Below are 17,798 nucleotides of genomic sequence, written 5' to 3' on the forward strand. Positions count from 1 at the left end.
TATGTAATCCCAGATTTCCACAATACATTTGTGTTTGTACAAAAATAGAAAATTTACATCTGTAATCTAAACGAATGAAAGTAAATGTTCAGACACAGTTTTTTTATCGTTTATCACTTAAGTTATTAGTAAATCCTGACCAAAACAGCTTAAACTAACCTAAAACCTTTTGTTGGTCTTAAGGCTTGTGTACACCAGGACAATTATCACGCGCGATTATCGCTGATGTTTAACGCTTCGTGACTAAACAAAGGGCGCCAATGTGAGTGTGCACACCGGCGCACAAAATGGCAGGCATAAAAGCGTCATTAAAAAAAATAAATAAAACCTTGGCATCTTTTTTTTGGTTTGATGCACCACGTTAAAAACTGGCCGACCAATGTGACTGGCACCTTTTTTTCACGTGCCTGGAGCTGCTGAAGTTACAATAAAACACGACTTGGTGGCGCTCAAGCAGAAATTGGTCTTTCGGAGCACACATTGTTACCTAATGACAAAGAGGGAGTAAATAGACCAAGAAGAAGCATCGAAGCAAGATGAATGTAGAGCTGCTGGTCTCATTGGTGTCTGAACAAAAAGGGCTTTATGAAAAACGCAACAGCGACTACAAAAGCCTTGATAAGGAGGAGTTATTATGGAGAGGAATTGCAGATCAAATAGGATTTGTTGTGTACCGGGGTATTTCGGTTTTTCATTAACTCTTTCCCCGCCAGCATTTTGGAAAAAAGTTGCCAGCCACCGCCAGCAATTTTGATGATTTTCACTAAAATTTGATGGCCTCCAGTATATTTTGCTGTATGAATATTTGAATATGGAATTCACCAAAATAAAGATCAGAGCCTCTACTTTAAAAAAAAAAAAAAAAAAAAAAAAAAAAAACTGTTTTATTCTAGCTTAAAGCATCAACACTTGAATATAGGTAGGTTTCATAAAAAAATGTATAGTTTTGAGCAAAAACTACCTCTGGATAATATTCAGTACAATTATCAAAACACCTCCAGAGCTTGCATAGATATATAACACTTCCTGGATCAACATTTTACTCCATAATATTATGCAGTTTTCATTTATATGCTGTCTATTGCTGATGATCGCATTATTTTTAATATGCATCTGTTTACATAAGACATTGCTCGTTTCTCCGTCCTGTTCACGTGTGTTTTTGTTCGAGAGGTTTGGTACTCGTTCAGAAGAAGTGTAATAGCGCCCCGAGTGTATAACAGTGAAAAAACGAAAAGCCTAAAAACTTGTCTTTGGCGGGGAAGCGATGTCTTCTAAAAGACGAGATAACTCGTCAATGGCGGTTAAAGAGTTAGGCGCCATCTATGGTCAGGGAGTGAATTTGCACGTTCACTCGGCTCATTGCTAGGGAAAATCGCTTGGGTATGAACACACAAGACGTGTCGAAAAACATCTCAAAAAACACTGGCGATAATCACAGGCGAAAATCGTCCCAGTGCGCACGAGGCTTTAGATTGTCTGCCAGCCTGGTTTTAAAGCTCTTTGACGAACTGCTTAAAATCCCTATAAAACCAGCCTGACCAGACTAAGAGACCAGCAAAAGACGTCATTGTGAAGGCTGTGGGTAACCAAACAGTTGCTGGTCTGAATTTCACAATCACATGGGTTAGGGTTCACCTTCAGTTGCTGGTCCCCATTGACTTCCACAGTATTTTTTCCATACTATGGAAGTCAATGGGGACCATTTTTTGTAAACTATCCAATTAATTTAATGTATCTGGCATTATCACAAGGATCAGGATAATAGCAGCTTGTCAATGCTTGCAATCTTCTCAAACCTTCTCTCTTTATTGTGTTTTCGCAGCTCTTCCGAGAAGTGAGAATCATGAAGCTTCTGAATCACCCAAACATTGGTGAGTGATTTAGAAAGAACCCGTCTAACTGGCCACACCACAGTTAATTTAATTATTTTAATATTTCAAATCAGCGTCTGACATGAATCATCGGAATTGTCCGATCCAAGATAAGACCAGTCTGCTGAAATCATTGAAATCGGCATTCCTGAGGCTTTGATGTCATAGATGTTGAAGAAATGGACTGTTTGATATGTGCTGATATGCACTCGCTCAAGTCAACACACAAATCAGATACTGCTGATGTATTGAACTGTGTGTTTAAGTGTGCGTGTGTGTGTTCCTGTGCTGTGACGGTGGACTTGACGGAAACGCTAGCTCATTAGCGCTCAACTTCTGCTCATAAATATCAAAGAACAGAGCAGAAATATGAAAGGGAAGACCTGCCCCCTTTGAGGAAGCAGCACTGTGGATTCAGTCCTGATTCAGAGTCTTTGCTCTCTCTGTGTTCAATGGCCGAGTGTGTCTGTGCTAGTATCACATCACACAATCACAACTGATTGATCTGAAACACTCCTTGATCTTTTCCATGACGACACACACAAAGTAGGGATTATGTATTTTATTCATTGCATTAATGTCAAACAGTAGTGGCCTGTTTTCGTTAAATAGAGTGTGATGAATAGCATAGCTCTGAGCTTCAAAAACCGACTCCTAAAGCCTGTTCATTTTTATAATTCTACTTTATTAATGCATCTCTCTTTATTAGATGCTGTTTGTTTGGATTTGGAGCATTTGCATTTTTTCCTTTAGGGTTTGTGGGTTTTTATTGTTGCTTATGAGATGTTTTTCATGAGAAAAAATTCTTGTCACTGCTGCTCAGCTCAGGAGACTCATTCTAATGCAGTTTGTATGCGTAATCTTTAGAGCTAAACTTTGGTTATAATCTTGTCAGCTGCTTAAGATAGATATGGTGGGTTTTGTAGCTTTCAAACTATATAATGCTGTGCTTTAGAGGTGTAGATGTGCTACATCAGTAATATGATTTTTTTTTTCTCAACCTCAGTTGTAAGCACTGATAACCTCAATAGAAAATCTTCGCAGTAAAACTATTTCAGCAATCGAGTCGAATGGCAAATTTTCACAATTCTCTGAAAATATACCACATTGAATTGTTCAGAATACAAACAATTAAAAAGATTCACACAGTTTCCAAATCTGAACTGACAGTTGATTTGTTTGTATACATCGAAAGCTAAAATGCAGCACAGTCATAGCCACCTATTGCTAATAGAGTGCTGCAGTGATGGCGTGCTTTTTTTAGGAACAACACCATGTTAGAATAGTTTGTAAAAGCAATTATAAACACAATGAGGCTGTAAAAGTGGACTAGTGTGTAGATGAGTCTAGCCACTTGTTAGCAACTGTCCTTTTCAAGACAATTAAAAGCTTTAAAAAAACCACAAGGGGTTTTTACTCATGTATTGTATGTCATAAGTAGAATGTGAAAATGTCTGCCTTGTGTTGACCACAGACCTTATTTCAGCCAATTGACCAAAAACCTATTTAAAAGTTTAATTCAGGACAATGGAACCAGAAGTAAAATGTTAACTTGTTTCAGGTTTTGACTTACAAAAATCTAATCCCTGTTGAACTCTATTGATTTTAAGCCAGTAAGATAAAGATGTGAATGATTTCATAGAGATGTGTCTTTTCTTGTTAATTCTTGTTCGGGATGTGCCTAAATTTCAAATTTGGTGTGAATAGTCTCTTACATGTTTTGATTTGTGATCACCTATCTTTTTCTCCACCAGTGAAGTTATTTGAGGTGATCGAGACAGATAAGACGCTGTATTTAATCATGGAATATGCCAGTGGAGGTGAGTGGGCTGAAAGACTAGAACTGCCAGCTGTCAATCATGTCAAGACCTAAAAATCAGGACACTGCATTTTAAATAATGTCATGAATTCTCCCATCTTCCTTTCTCCTTTGCCTTGCCTGTCTGTTCTTCTCCTCTACTTGTACCACTTCTTTACCTCTTGTCTTTCTCTGTTATTTTCTACTCTATTGCAATGTTCCCCTCTTCCATTTCCAGGCGAGGTTTTTGATTACCTTGTTGCTCACGGGAGGATGAAAGAAAAGGAAGCGCGTGCCAAATTTAGACAGGTCAGTGCGAGTGCGTGTGAGTGAGTCATGCTTCAGTGTCAAAGCTCACATGTACGTACAATGAGGTCTGAGTGAAAATGCTTCCATTTTTCTATTCTAACTTTTAATTACTGATCATATCATCAATTTGAGTGCAGTAGTTGAATTGGAAAATTAACATGAATTAACATAAAAGCTGACGATCATGTTCTCCAGGATGATGTGAGAATGATCCAAACAGAATTGTGTGTTTTAATGGAAGCAAGAACATCTGACATCTGTACAGATTTTTAATTGTGATATTTTACAATAAAACTGTTTTTATTGTATTTATGATCAAATAAATGGAACCTTGGTAAGCATATACTGTTTGAAACAATGAATAGTGGTTTGTGACAGGTGGTGCCAAGTGGTCCTTTTTTGCTAGTACAAGCGTGTGTGTGTGTGTGCTCATTATCTCTGCTGTGTGCATGTGTGTGTATGATTGCTTAATTACTGATAGAAAAGCTCAATTAAAGAGCGACAACTCCCATGATGAGCCAAAATGACTTCACCTACTCTCCTGATTACTCACCACACCTTCTCTCTGTATCTCTCTAGATTGTCTCAGCTGTGCAGTATTGCCATCAGAAGTGTATTGTACACCGAGATCTTAAGGTGAGAATGTGTGCTTTTGTTGTGTGTATTAGGGCCCTTAGGGTCTGTTACATATAAACATGTCCTGAGCAGCAAGATCTGCATTCAGCTGTACCTTCATCTTTCACATGGTCTTTAGTAGTTCTTCTGTGTCTGTCACAAAAACCCTTAACAGAAGTCCAGGTGAAGGAATGAGTCCTCTATTAACACACACGCTATCATGAGTGTACTCTGAACTCTGGAACTGCTGAGCCCAGATCTTCTCCTTGTTAAGATGAAAGGAAGTGTCTCTCTGGATGAATGTTCCCATGATAATACTCCATCCATCTAACTGAAATTACTTATTGGTCCAAACCATCATCATAGTGACTCTTGAACCTTGAAGTTAGTCACTGTCTCTATGCATAACTTAATGTAATTCTCTTGCGCCCCACTCAGGACCCCCAGAAATCCTGCATGGTGTACAATTGTGTGTCTGAACCTCTTCCTTTTTCTCTTTCTCTATCAGCTTGTCTCTTTTTTTTCACACACACAAACACACACACAGAGATGTACACTAAATGTAACTGCAGTGCTGGAGATGTATTGATTACAATAGAAAAGGGCATTATTTTCCATATTGATTTAATATGAGTATCACAAAAAATAAAGCATTTACCCAGATTTGCAAATGTACTGTAATAGTGATGCGTCTGTGTGTGTGTGTGTGTGTGTGTGTGAATGTGTGTTAACCATTAAGCCACACCTCTATTGTGGCTACAGAGGTTTCTGGCAGTTCAGGTTGGATTGCAGGATCTATATCGCATTTCTTTCAAGTTGCAGACATGTTGATTGTATTGTATTTAGAGCCGGTTGCCCCAGCAAAGGAAACTACTAGTTGCAAGCAAAAAACATACATAATACAAAAGTTTGGAGTCAGTAATATTTCCTTATATATATATATATATATATATATATATATATATATATATATATATATATATATATATATATACACACACACACAGTGGTATGAAATGTTTTTTGCCCACTTACTGTTTTTTGCATATTTGTAACACTTAAAAGATTCAGATCATCAAACAAATTTTAATATTACACAAAGGTAACCCAAGTAAATACAAAATGCAGTTTTTAAATAAGGATTTACTGGTTGTAAATAAGAACTGGTTGTGCCACCCTTTGCAGCAACAACTGCAATCAAGCATTTGTGATAACTGGCAATGAGTCTTTCACATCGCTGTGGATAAATTTTGGCCCACTCTTCTTTGTAGAATTGTTTTAATTTAGCCACATTGGAGGGTTTTTGAGCATGAATGGACTGTTTAAGGTCATGCTACAGCATCTCAATCGGATTTAAGCCCGGACTTTGATTTGGCCACTCCAAAACCTTAATTTTGTTTTTCTTGAGCCATTCAGAGGTGAACTTGCTGGTGTGTTTGGGATCATTGTCCTGCTGTATAACCCAAGTGTGCTTGAGCTTGAGGTCACAAACTGACGGCCGGACATTCTCCTTCAGGATTTTCTGATAAGAGTGCAGAATTCATAATTCCATCAATTATGGCAAGTCGTCCATGTCCATGAAGCTGCAAAGCAGCCCCAGACCATCAAACTACCACCACTTGACTGTTGGTATGAAGGTTTTTTTTTTTTATGAAATGCTGTGTTGGTTTTACACCAGATGTAACTGGACGTACACCTTCCAGAAAGTTTTGCCCAAAAGTCTTGGGGATAATCAAGATATTTTTTTGGCAAATGTGAGACAAGCCTTTGTGTTCTTTTTGGTCAGCAGTGGCTTTTGCCTTTGAACTCTCCCATGGATGCTGTTTTTGCCCAGTCTCTTTCTTATTGTTGAATCATGAACACTGACCTTAATTGAGTCAAGTGAGGCCTGCAGTTCTTTAGACGTTGTTCTGGGTTCTTTTATGACCTCCTGGATGAGTCGTCGTTGCGCTCTTGGAATCATTTTGGTAGGCCGGCCACTCCTGGGAAGGTTCACCACTGTTCCAAGTTTTCTCCATTTGTGGATAATGGCTCTGACCGTGGTTCACCGGAGTCCCAAAGACTTAGAAATGGCTTTAAAACCCTTTCCAGACTGATACATGTCAACTATTTTGTTTCTCATCTGTTCTTGAATTTCTTTAGATCACGGCATGATGTGTTGCTCTTTAAGCATGCTTCAATTTGTCAGACAGGATCTATTTAAGCAATCTCTTGATTCAACCAGAAGAACCAAGAACTCTTATTGTATTAACTGTGACTGGTTTGTCTACATGACAGTATGTAGTTAACATACAGGGCCCTTTTGCAAAAACAAAATTCTTTCACTGAAATGTGATTGATTAACATCATGTTAAGCAGCCAGTGGGCACACAGATGACATATTAAATGCAACACAGCTAAATTCAGTCTTGCAAAGGCAATATAATATCACTTTCGTAAGATTTTAGTGCTGCCCATGCCTCATCCATTTCTTTGTTGCTGTGTGTTTGCATGTTGTAAAAGTTTGGCTCTGTTGGCAGAGTAATATTTAACTCTGCAAACCGAGCCCAGTTAGCACCCCGCATCTGTTGCTAGGCAACACGGCCTCTCTTTGTGGCTAAAGTTGGTGTGTAGATGTTGGGTGGCAGCACAGAGGACAAGTCTCAACACATTCACAAACACACAATAGCATGAGAGAACTCATTAGGAAAAGTTTGCCAAACACCCTGAAGGAAGAGAAACAGGCATTTCCGGTAGACAATTGAACGCTGAGGTCAAAAAGGGAGTTGTATGTATCAAACTTCTTACCATTATGCCATCCTCTTTTTCTCCCTCAGGCTGAGAATCTTTTACTGGATGCTGACATGAACATAAAGATCGCCGACTTTGGTTTCAGTAACGAGTTCACGGTGGGCAATAAACTGGACACGTTTTGCGGGAGCCCACCGTATGCCGCCCCTGAACTCTTCCAGGGCAAAAAGTATGACGGTCCAGAGGTGGATGTGTGGAGTCTCGGGGTCATACTTTACACGCTGGTCAGTGGCTCGTTGCCTTTTGATGGACAGAACCTGAAGGTGGGAGACACTGAATATCTGTCTTAATGTTCCTGTTTGTCTGTGTCCTTTTATTTATCTTCCTCATTTGTACTGTATCATCCTCATTGTGTTTCTCTTAATCTTATGCAGGAGTTGCGAGAGCGAGTTTTAAGAGGGAAATATAGGATTCCCTTCTACATGTCCACAGACTGTGAGAATCTGCTGAAGAAGTTTCTCATCCTCAATCCTACCAAGAGGGGAAGTTTGGAGGTGCGCTTGATTTAGACATGTATACACATCTGATATCTGTCTGCAAACTAAAATACAGACAAAGACCTTACATTTTAAGTAGCTTAAAGTATTAGTTTTCAATGTAAAATATGAAAAAAAAAATATTTTTAAAACAAAAACAGTACATACCTATAAACTTCTATACGTTGAGTAAATTGTAAGGAAATTGAGTAAAGTTAATTTTTGAGAAAAAAAGTTAATATGAAAAGCAATTCCTGGCAAAATGTTTTATTACAACATACTATACCTATTCTGAACAGTAGATCTCAACCTTTTTACTCCAAGACCTTCTGTAGTTCACAATGATATTAAAAAGCCCCATGACTTTTCAGTCATTTATGATTTGCTGGATAAGGATTTTTACAAATATTTTTTACTCACATTTTCTACCTGATTCAATATTTTAGAGTTTGGCGTAACCAGAATTGTTTTTTTTTAATTATATGTTTAAAATGTTTTCGTATATACGTAACATGTATATAACACTGCATGATTATCTAATCAATATATAATATATATATATATATATATATATATATATATATATATATTGTTAATGTACATAATGATTTCTAGATAATCATGCAGTGTTCTAAAACAGAAGCAAATAAAGTGTGAGAGTACACATACAATATCAATAATCTATGTATGTAATTTTAATGCAATGGCCTTGTGTACTGTAGATATTTAAAGATGGCCATCTTTAAGCATGACTGTTGAAATTAAATGGTAATGCTCAACAGTAAGAGTCCATTTGTAATATTAATGAAAGCTGTAGAAGTATTGTTCCTAGTTTGTTCATTTCAACATTTACTATTACTAATAGGCTACATTTTTAAAATTTAAAGTTTATTATTTTAACATTAGTGAATTATGAAATAACTTTAATGATCAATATAATAATTAATATTAATATGTTTATTCATTTACAAAGTATGGTTCAGTACTGCTACTGCTTTTTTTAAAAATAGTAAAGCACTGTTTTAGTTTTCGTTTAGTATCCATTTTAAAAACTATCAGGTATTGGCCAGTGTGGTATCGGTAAAATCCACTATCGATCGACCTCTAGTTTTGTGTACATGTGTTCAAGATGGACGTGTATGATGATGGTTGCACTAGTGTCTTTTGCAGTGTCTCACATGAGGTTGAGTTAAAAGAATTTAAACTGTTACCTGCAACATGCTCATCAGTGTTAGTTCGGAAACATTGGGGCAAACAGAAGACTCCGGAGGCGGAGCAAACACTGCAAGCTTTTGTTTACAGTAGCAAGTTGGCATGGCTACTGTTTTATTTGACATCAATATGGGCGGGAGAGGCATTTTGCATGGCGCTTTTCTTTTTAAAACCATTCTTTAATTAACACTGCGTCTTGCGTTTTTAAATGCAACAATGCATTCGGTGTGAACAGCCTCTTAAGGGGGTGAATTAAAATGAGAAATTTCTTGTTTTTTAATTGTTTTATCTTATTTTAATGCTTTTTAAGTCATCTTAAGACCCCTTTGAAGCTTGCTGAGGTCTCCTAGTGGACCCTGGTCCTGGTTGAGAGCCAGCGATTTTGAATAAATGTATTCATTGAAGTTGAAAGTTTTTTCGCTTCTTTTGATTGATTGATAAAATCTGTTACATGTAGTAATGCTTTATATTTTGCATTTAAACGTGAATGTGAATTATGTTTTGCTTTTATTCAGATAAGCAGATTTTTTGGCAAAAATTGGCACTTGAATTCATAATCTGGTTGCCTAAAAACACTTAAAGATACGGTTATGTGATCCCTCACCATTCTCTGTCTGTGTGTCTGCCGTTGGCTCAGCAGCAGATCATGAAGGATCGCTGGATGAATGTAGGTCATGAAGATGAAGAGCTAAAGCCTTACATTCAGCCCCAACCTGACTACAAAGACCCCAGGAGAACAGGTGTGTGTGATTCTCACACATGTGAAATAGTTTAGATGTTAAGAAAACATTCCAAGATTTGGAAGTGTTATACAAAGGTATTGCAATGACATTGTGTGTATGTTGCCCATTTAGACATAATGCTTCAGATGGGTTTCAGTCAAGAGGAAATAGAGGAATCTCTCATCAAACAAAAATACAATGAAATCATGGCAACCTACCTGCTGCTTGACTATAGGAATTCAGAGGTACACACATACATAAACACACACATACTTCAGTGCCCACAGAGGCAGCTAAATGATGATGAAACTTTTTGTTTGCAATTTCTGACTCGCAGCTTGACGAGGGTGTCAACTTGTTGCTAAAGCCACGCCCAGGAAGTGACCTCACTAACAGCAATGGTCCTTCTCCACCTCATATGGTACAGCGCAGTGTGTCATCCACTCAGAAACCTGTCCGAAGGTCAACAGATCAGGGTGAGCAGATTGGAAGCGTTTGTGAATGAAGACCTTTATAAACACACATTCATACTCTCTCTTCTTTGTCCCTCAGGCTCATACTCGAAACGGCCTCAGGGAGAAAACAAGCATAGAGTGGAGGATTCTGGGAGAAAAGGTTCTAGTAGCTCCACCAAAGTTCCACCCAGTCCAGTTATCACCAGCGAACGCAAAAAGAGTTCCACACCCTCTACTGTAAGTGTATCTGTTGGGTGATATTTTTCTTAGAGATTTATATATATTTTTTATCATTTTTTTTATATTGTGTCTGAAAACTGATAAATGGAAAAATTTAAATTCTACATTTATTTTGTGTAAATAAATTCCAAAACTAAAATAATTTTAATTGCTACAAGTGAAGTTATGCATTATGTACAGTATAAAAATATAATTTTTTAATATCCTTTCCCAATTCTGTGCCCCCTCTTGTCTCGTCACTTCCACTCTTGACTGCCAAACAAAGAAGTTTTTCCAGTCTATAAAACACAATTATGCAAAAAAGGGAACTATATGAATTAGAGCATGTTTATCTAGACCGAGTGCTTGTTGATCTTTTACAAGCTAGGGCACTCAAGCTTATCAACAAGACTAATACAGTACCAAAGGCACATCATGTTTTTTAGTTCAGTTTCCATGTACTTGAAGAACATGTAATTACATTATGGATTGAGGAAACTTTTGACATAATAGCAGGGTAATTTTTAAACAACTTAACTACTGCTTCTGTTCCCAGTCACACAAGGGTGCTCTGAAAAGCCTGCTGCTTTCCACACTGATATTTTTCATGCAGCAGATGGCTGGAAGGGCTTGCCTAGGGTTGAAACACACTCTCTGACCAAGAGATGTTTGGCACGTCCAAAGCTCATGGCTCCTGCTCTCAAGTTATTTCTGTGAAAATGCTACAGAGGATGTTATTTTGAGCTTTAACACACCACATCATACTTGGAGTTTCTAGGTTTGCACATCTTTAGATACAGTGCCTTATTCTCTTTGTTTTTAAAGTGCAAATACTATTGTATGAATAGGCCCTGTCTGAGTACCAACCAAGTAGTAGCTCTACCACAAGTTGGATGAGAGAGAGCAAACATTTTCACACCTTGAGCAATAGACAAAAATGTTTTTTGTTTCTAGTTTGTCATTCACCCAGGGTTCACAGCAGGGCTGTCCTTTGCATGGTTCATAGCATGATTCATTTAATCACTTCTAGCTCAAACTTGGATTACTGTTGTGTTAAACAAGAGAGACAAAATATGCGGAGCTGTTTTTAAGGCATCTTTACATAGCTGAGTTAGGGCTGCTTTGTGCCTGCTTCAAATTCTGTGTAAAGACATAAGCCTGACTAAATAATGCCAGCTGTGACCGACGCCAGTCCCTGGTTTCAAAGTATATGGTTATCATTTCTTTGTAAATGCAAAAAGCCATTTCCGAGCAGCTTTAGACCTTCTGTGTGAAGACACCTAAATGCCACTTCAAAAGTACTTATCTGAAAGCTTTGCAGTGTGAATTTGGCAATAGTTAACAGTAACAACATTGGTTTACACCTGTGTGTGTTTGTGATTTCAGAATAGTATCCTGTCCACGGGCACAAGCCGCAGCAGAAATTCCCCTGTTTCTGAGAGAGCCACTCTAGGAGTGCAAAACGGCAAGGACAGGTACATCCAAAAACACATGCATCTGTTGAAAGAGTGTAAATCTCAAAAAAGGCAAAGTACAGATTAACACTTAACCTTTCTCTTACTGTCACACACACGTATACGGGCACAGTTCATCCCTCTAGATAAGATCACTAACAGAACCAGTCACCAGTTTCTCTATTTTCCATTGCACACATACACACGCACAAAGTCTACTTCTATCTCCTGCCTCTATGCTGTTGGCCGGTACCTGCCATGGAGCCCAGACTGGTGTGCTTTTGATCTCCAGAAAGGCCGAGTTGTGCCAGATTGGCATACTTCATCCTGGATTTCAGCCGGATTAATGATGCCTAGAGAACCATCTGATTCAGACCCACACACTAATTTACAGAGAAAAATGTCCATCACCAGAGTATTCTTTTGAAAACCTTTTAGATGCCTTAAATGGTTAAATCCCAGTCACACATGCATGCATTAAAGCATCATCTAAACCCAAAATAAACCTTCCACCATCATCGCCAACAAACACGAAGTCACTCATCCTTCACTTCCTGTGCACCTCTAACCATTCATGCATCATAACTCCTCCTTCTCCAGCATTCATATTGCTGCTTATACTCACATTCCACACACTCCAGTGTCTTTACTATATCAATTATGCATAAGCATATGCATGAGATGTATTTTTAAAAATGGAGATAGAGCTTTCTGCCTACTGGAGTCTTGATGTATGAAGATGATGTCTTCTGTGCTACCAAAGTGTTGAATGGTGACCATCAGATGCTTTAATTGTGGTCATGAGTCAAATCGATATACATGTACCTTGTAGTTTAAAAATTGTTCAGTGGTTAATCAACTGAGACAAAACGTATCTGTGGGAATTTGAACTTTGAATATGCACTTTTGCTCTGTCAACAAGTGTCAGTTCCAGTGCAGAAAGCCCTATGCCATTAGTAATAATGAAGGCTTGTTCAGACCCAGTCTAAATATACAGGGATGATAAGATTTCAAAAGGAAACAATGCATTTTCTATTAACTCCTTTGTACCAAGCTCTGAATAACATACCACAAAGATCAGCTGTTGTACTTTTATCATAATTATTATTAGTGTCATTATTTGTTTATGGTTCTGATGGAGAAAACAAACTCTCAGATGAATAAGATATTAGCTTTTAGGTCATGTGTCAGGAAATGTTGCTGTTTTTTTTTTAGATCAAGTAAATGCAGCCTTGGTGAGCATATAAGAAAAAAAAAGTTTTTTTTTTTTTAAATCTTACAGACTCCAGACAATAGTGTACATATCACTGATCTATAATATAGAACTGGATTGCTCATGACGTCATGAAAGTGAAGCCGCTGCGCCGCCATATTGGTAATCCCTAGTGTGCGTAAACGTTCTACTGAATTAATAGGAACTTGTATGATTTTAATGAGAAAACATCACCTAACAAGTCAGCGTTTTTAAATCTGAAGTATCTCTGTACACTCTTACAATGCAAACACCCTAGGCATGTAAACGTGTATTTTTTTAAATGTCGGGAATTTCCCCTTCTTATTAAAAAGCTACGTTCATTACAGTAGCGAACATCATGAGCATGATAAACATCAGACGGACATGACCTCAACATATAAAACAAACGACAAAGTGCTCATTCTGAAATCTGAATTTATTCAGTGAAATAACTGACTATATACAGTACGGATTTAAAGACATAAAGCTTTATTTCCAAGATAGGAAGTTAAGCTTCTCATTTCATTATAGAGCAACATTAACAACATAATTGTATTATTCATTGTAATATATTCAGATCCATTTCTGATACTAATACATTCCTGTTTAATAATTGCTGAATAATTATGTTCATACAGAAATAGGCTATATCGTTACCTGTGTCATCAGTGCACAGCAGACACACCCACCTAAACGGTTTAAATATATCGCTTATCCTGCCCAAAAAGACCGCAAACACTACAAATAACATCTGAAGTAAACATTCATTTACATACACATAAGATAAAAACTAGTCCCGTTTGACTGATCTGCTTCTAATCGGGTGATTTTAGGACAGCGGTTTGAATGTGACTCAGTGGTGCTCTCTGCCGGTAGGGATTAGTAAGATGGCGGATCGAACACTTCCGGTGGCTTCACTGCCTGTTGGCAGTTTAGAACGCGATGAGCGATCCAGCCATATATAGATCAGTGGTACATATACAGAACAGTTGCTATATACAAATAATATGTGTTTGTACATAAAGTAAGATAAATTATGGCATAGGAGCAGGATTGGAGAAGTATATTCACATTAGTACTGTGGGTCACATTGACCAGAATATATATATATATATATATATATTTTTTTTTTTTCTTTTTCAACTTTCATCATTGAACTTGATGTGTATGGTTTTGGTGCAAGGAGTTGTTATACTTTCTCTCATTCTCTCAATTCTCTCATCATTGACTCACCCTGATGCCGACCCAGATGTATATGACTTTCTTTCCCAAAGCTGATGCTTCAAAAACCACACAAAATGAACATGAAAGTAATCCACATGGCCCCAGTTATTAAATCAGTGTCTAAAGTAAAACAATAGGTATAAAAAAATAATATTATTTGTAACTCTTTTAAACTATAACCTATCACTTCTGGCCAACTGTCATATGTCTCGTTCTGAGGCAGGGTCCTGTACACTTTCATTACTTGGAGAAAGATTGATTATTTTTAGAAAAATCATTGTGTATGTCTAAACATAAGTAAGTCAGAAGTCCTGTGGGATGACATGAGGGTGAGTAAATGATGAGATGTTTTTGGGCGGAGTATCACTTGAACTTGGTGTGAACAAGCCTTCAACTGTAATTAGAGTTGTGCTCTGCTACTGTAGTTCTCTATGGGTTTTTAAGTATGTTATGATAACACTGATAAATGATGAAGACCCCATGAATTCAAATTATGCTTTCTAGAATAAGAACATCATTCATTCCTAACATCAACTTTTGACTAGCAATAGCAAGTAGCAATCATGTGATGTAAACAAAAAGCAATTTAAAAAAGTCCTGCGCTATGCCACGCCCCAACTTCCTGTTTAAGTAACTAATGTTTTGACACAGGAAAGAAAACTTTCCATCAAACGATTTCATGGGGTCTTTAAGAGTTATAACCTTTTGTCCTTTTAATGCTACAGCAGGTTTTGTTGATTTGCCTGTGTGTTTTCTCATGAGCTTATCTGAAGGCATTCAGACGGTGTGTCGGGTTAAATATTCCCCACACATCCCTCTTTCTTTTCCATTTCTTTCTCTCTCTCCTGGATCGTTTGTCTTTGAACACTCGTTTTGTTTTTCTTCTGTCTGCGTTGTGTGACTTTGTGTGTCTTTGTTAGTGTATGTATAGCTTTAAATGGATTAGGGTGGCTTGTGATGGAAAAAAGCACCATTAACTCTGTTGTAAGGTTGCTGTTGTCGTCTGTAATAGGCTTAGCTTCTCTCTGCCACATAGCAAGGTGATAGCATGTTATTTCTCCACCACAAGCTCAACTAATCCCTGCATAGTGACGTGTGGTTGTGTGTGTATGTGTGTGTGTTTCTTTTGTGCTTTTCTGTGAAATCAGCACTCTGTTTGACTTCTCTCTCCCTCCCTCCATCTCCCCCCTCTCTCTCCTGTACCATTCACCATTGTCTCTCACTTCAGATGCCCAGATTTATCTATCTGTCTGTCTGTCTATCTGTCTGTCTATCTATCCATATGTCTATCTATCTATCTATCTTTCTGTCTGTCTGTCTGTCTGTCCCAAGTATACTTCATTTTTCTAGCCTTACATTTGAACACGTAGCCTTTCAAAGTATACTCCTTTTGATGCTGTGCGCGAACGCGGGAAGTCGACACATTTGCTCATAAAAGGACATGCGCTCTAGAAAGCTTCATCCATGTCCGGTGTCTGCTCTGTTTTTCCCCGTTAAGTTATGACCGATAACAAATATTTTTGAACTCATTTAAACCAAAGCTGAGCTGTCTCATACCCTCTTGTTCACAAGCACTTGTCAGTGTGAGTGTCTGTTGTTGTTGCAGTCTCCGCTATTTTGTCGTTGTTGTTCCATCCCTTTAGTTTCCTTTTCTACTGTGAAACAACTGCTTGGGACAGTGTTGCCACCTTGTGGAAGAACTGATTACTGCAATATAACTGCACATGTGCAGCCTGCGCGTACAAAGTACAAAAATCGGTTGGTGTGAGTGCAGTTTGCGCGTACTGTTCTGATGACAAAATTCGCGTCATGCACACTGTACGCTGTCCTTCGCGTACACATAAAAAGTGAAGTATACTTTGGGCTTTACACTTATTCTGTCAATCTGTTGCTCTGTGGCCCTCTCTATTGTTCTGTTATCATTCTATCCATTTATCTCTCTATGGCTATAACTGTTGATCTCTCATCTATCTATTTCTCTATCCATATATGTCAATCTATTGTGTGTTTGTTGATCTGTCAGTCTCTCTGTCTGTTGGTCTGTATATTGGTCTGTCTTGTCTTCATCATTCGCTCTAATGTGTGCGAAGTGTTGTTTCTAATGGAATGCTTCTCCCTCCCTCCCTGCCTCCACACATACGTACACACTCGTGTTTATGTGTGTGTCGATTTGTGCGTGTGTGTATGGAGGGGCCGCTCTCTCTCTCCCCTCAGCCTAAACACGCCCGGGTCCCGCGCCTCCACGGCCTCGGCGGGCGCCGTGCTCTCCTCATCCTCTTCCACACGCACCCGCCATCACAAGTCCCTCTCCACCTCCGCCCATCCCTGCCCCGCAGACCTGCACTCACACCGGCCCAGGCAAGTCCCCACGCCGCCAAAGAGAGAACCCAACAGGAAACCAGTCATGTCAACTACTGAACAGTGTCACATAAAGTGATGAAATCTGGGAACTGTAGCATGTCTCAGGGGAGTTCTGCATTCTTAGAAATCATTTACTTGGCAGGGAAAGAGCTTGCAGGAAGTCAGGGGGTGACCAAAGTTGACAGTCAACACTGGGAGATGGCTGTGATACAAGACGAAAACAAGACACATTTTCATATCCCTTCTGAAAAGACCAGCACAGCTGGACACCAGCCTATGTTTTGGCTTGTGCTCCACAGTTGTGTCCAGGCTTCTTCACTAGTAGAGGAAAAGATAGTTCAGCCAAAAATTTAATATCATAATATACTCACCCTTTTATCATTCTTGATCTGTATGACTTACTTTCTTCTTTGGAACATAAAATATTTTATTTTGGAAAATTTGCTTTTTTTTTTCATACAATGAAAGTCCGAGTTCTTTTGGACCTCTCTGACTTGAATTGTATGGACAAAAAATGAAAGTTATACAGGTTTGGAACAACATCAGGCTCATCCAGAAAAATCACTAGAATTTTCAGATTGAATGAGCTACTACTTCAAACCAGCAAGACTTTCTTGGTCAACCAGTTTCACTGGGAATAAAGAAACATGCAGCAATGCCTGTCATATACCAGCTTGGACCACAACACTCTTTTTTTCATAAAGGATTTCAGGAACAAATAAGAAATAATAATATTTGTTTCAGCTTTTATGGAGTGATGAGTGGTTGTTAGAATAGGATGTGAATGGCGATACCTGGCAGTGTTGCTGAATTAAAATAATGCTACACAGACCCCGCTTCACTTTATAGCTAATCGTGCTCCCTCCTTCTTTTAGACATTGTCTCCTATCCTCTCTTGACCATCATTGTAAGGCCACTAACAACAACCGCATATTTACACTAAACACTGACCACACCAGGAACACACCATCATTTATAGCGCTGCAGCTAAGGCAGCGTGGAGTGTGAGTGGTTCAAATATCCTGTCAGTGCTGCTGTAAGTGAACGGCTGGTCT

General features: G+C 38.4%; 1 protein-coding gene across 12 annotated transcripts in view; it reads left to right on the plus strand.

Moving 5' to 3' along the window:
* Window positions 1-17,798, plus strand: part of mark2b (MAP/microtubule affinity-regulating kinase 2b) — a 47,591-nt gene that overhangs the window by 18,519 nt on the left and 11,274 nt on the right. For 7 of the 12 annotated variants that reach the window (XM_042727397.1, XM_042727399.1, XM_042727405.1 and 4 more), the window contains exons 4-15: window positions 1,826-1,874; window positions 3,629-3,694; window positions 3,911-3,981; window positions 4,561-4,617; window positions 7,413-7,649; window positions 7,761-7,880; window positions 9,712-9,814; window positions 9,929-10,041; window positions 10,134-10,272; window positions 10,349-10,488; window positions 11,857-11,945; window positions 16,573-16,740. In XM_042727397.1, the coding sequence (XP_042583331.1) occupies window positions 1,826-1,874; window positions 3,629-3,694; window positions 3,911-3,981; window positions 4,561-4,617; window positions 7,413-7,649; window positions 7,761-7,880; window positions 9,712-9,814; window positions 9,929-10,041; window positions 10,134-10,272; window positions 10,349-10,488; window positions 11,857-11,945; window positions 16,573-16,740 (1,352 nt within the window). The remainder of the gene's footprint in view (window positions 1-1,825; window positions 1,875-3,628; window positions 3,695-3,910; window positions 3,982-4,560; window positions 4,618-7,412; window positions 7,650-7,760; window positions 7,881-9,711; window positions 9,815-9,928; window positions 10,042-10,133; window positions 10,273-10,348; window positions 10,489-11,856; window positions 11,946-16,572; window positions 16,741-17,798) is intronic. The other 5 variants (XM_042727400.1, XM_042727401.1, XM_042727398.1 and 2 more) reach the window with 4 other exon arrangements.

This window comes from Cyprinus carpio, chromosome B7 (genome assembly GCF_018340385.1).
Source record: "Cyprinus carpio isolate SPL01 chromosome B7, ASM1834038v1, whole genome shotgun sequence".
Lineage (NCBI taxonomy): Eukaryota > Metazoa > Chordata > Actinopteri > Cypriniformes > Cyprinidae > Cyprinus > Cyprinus carpio.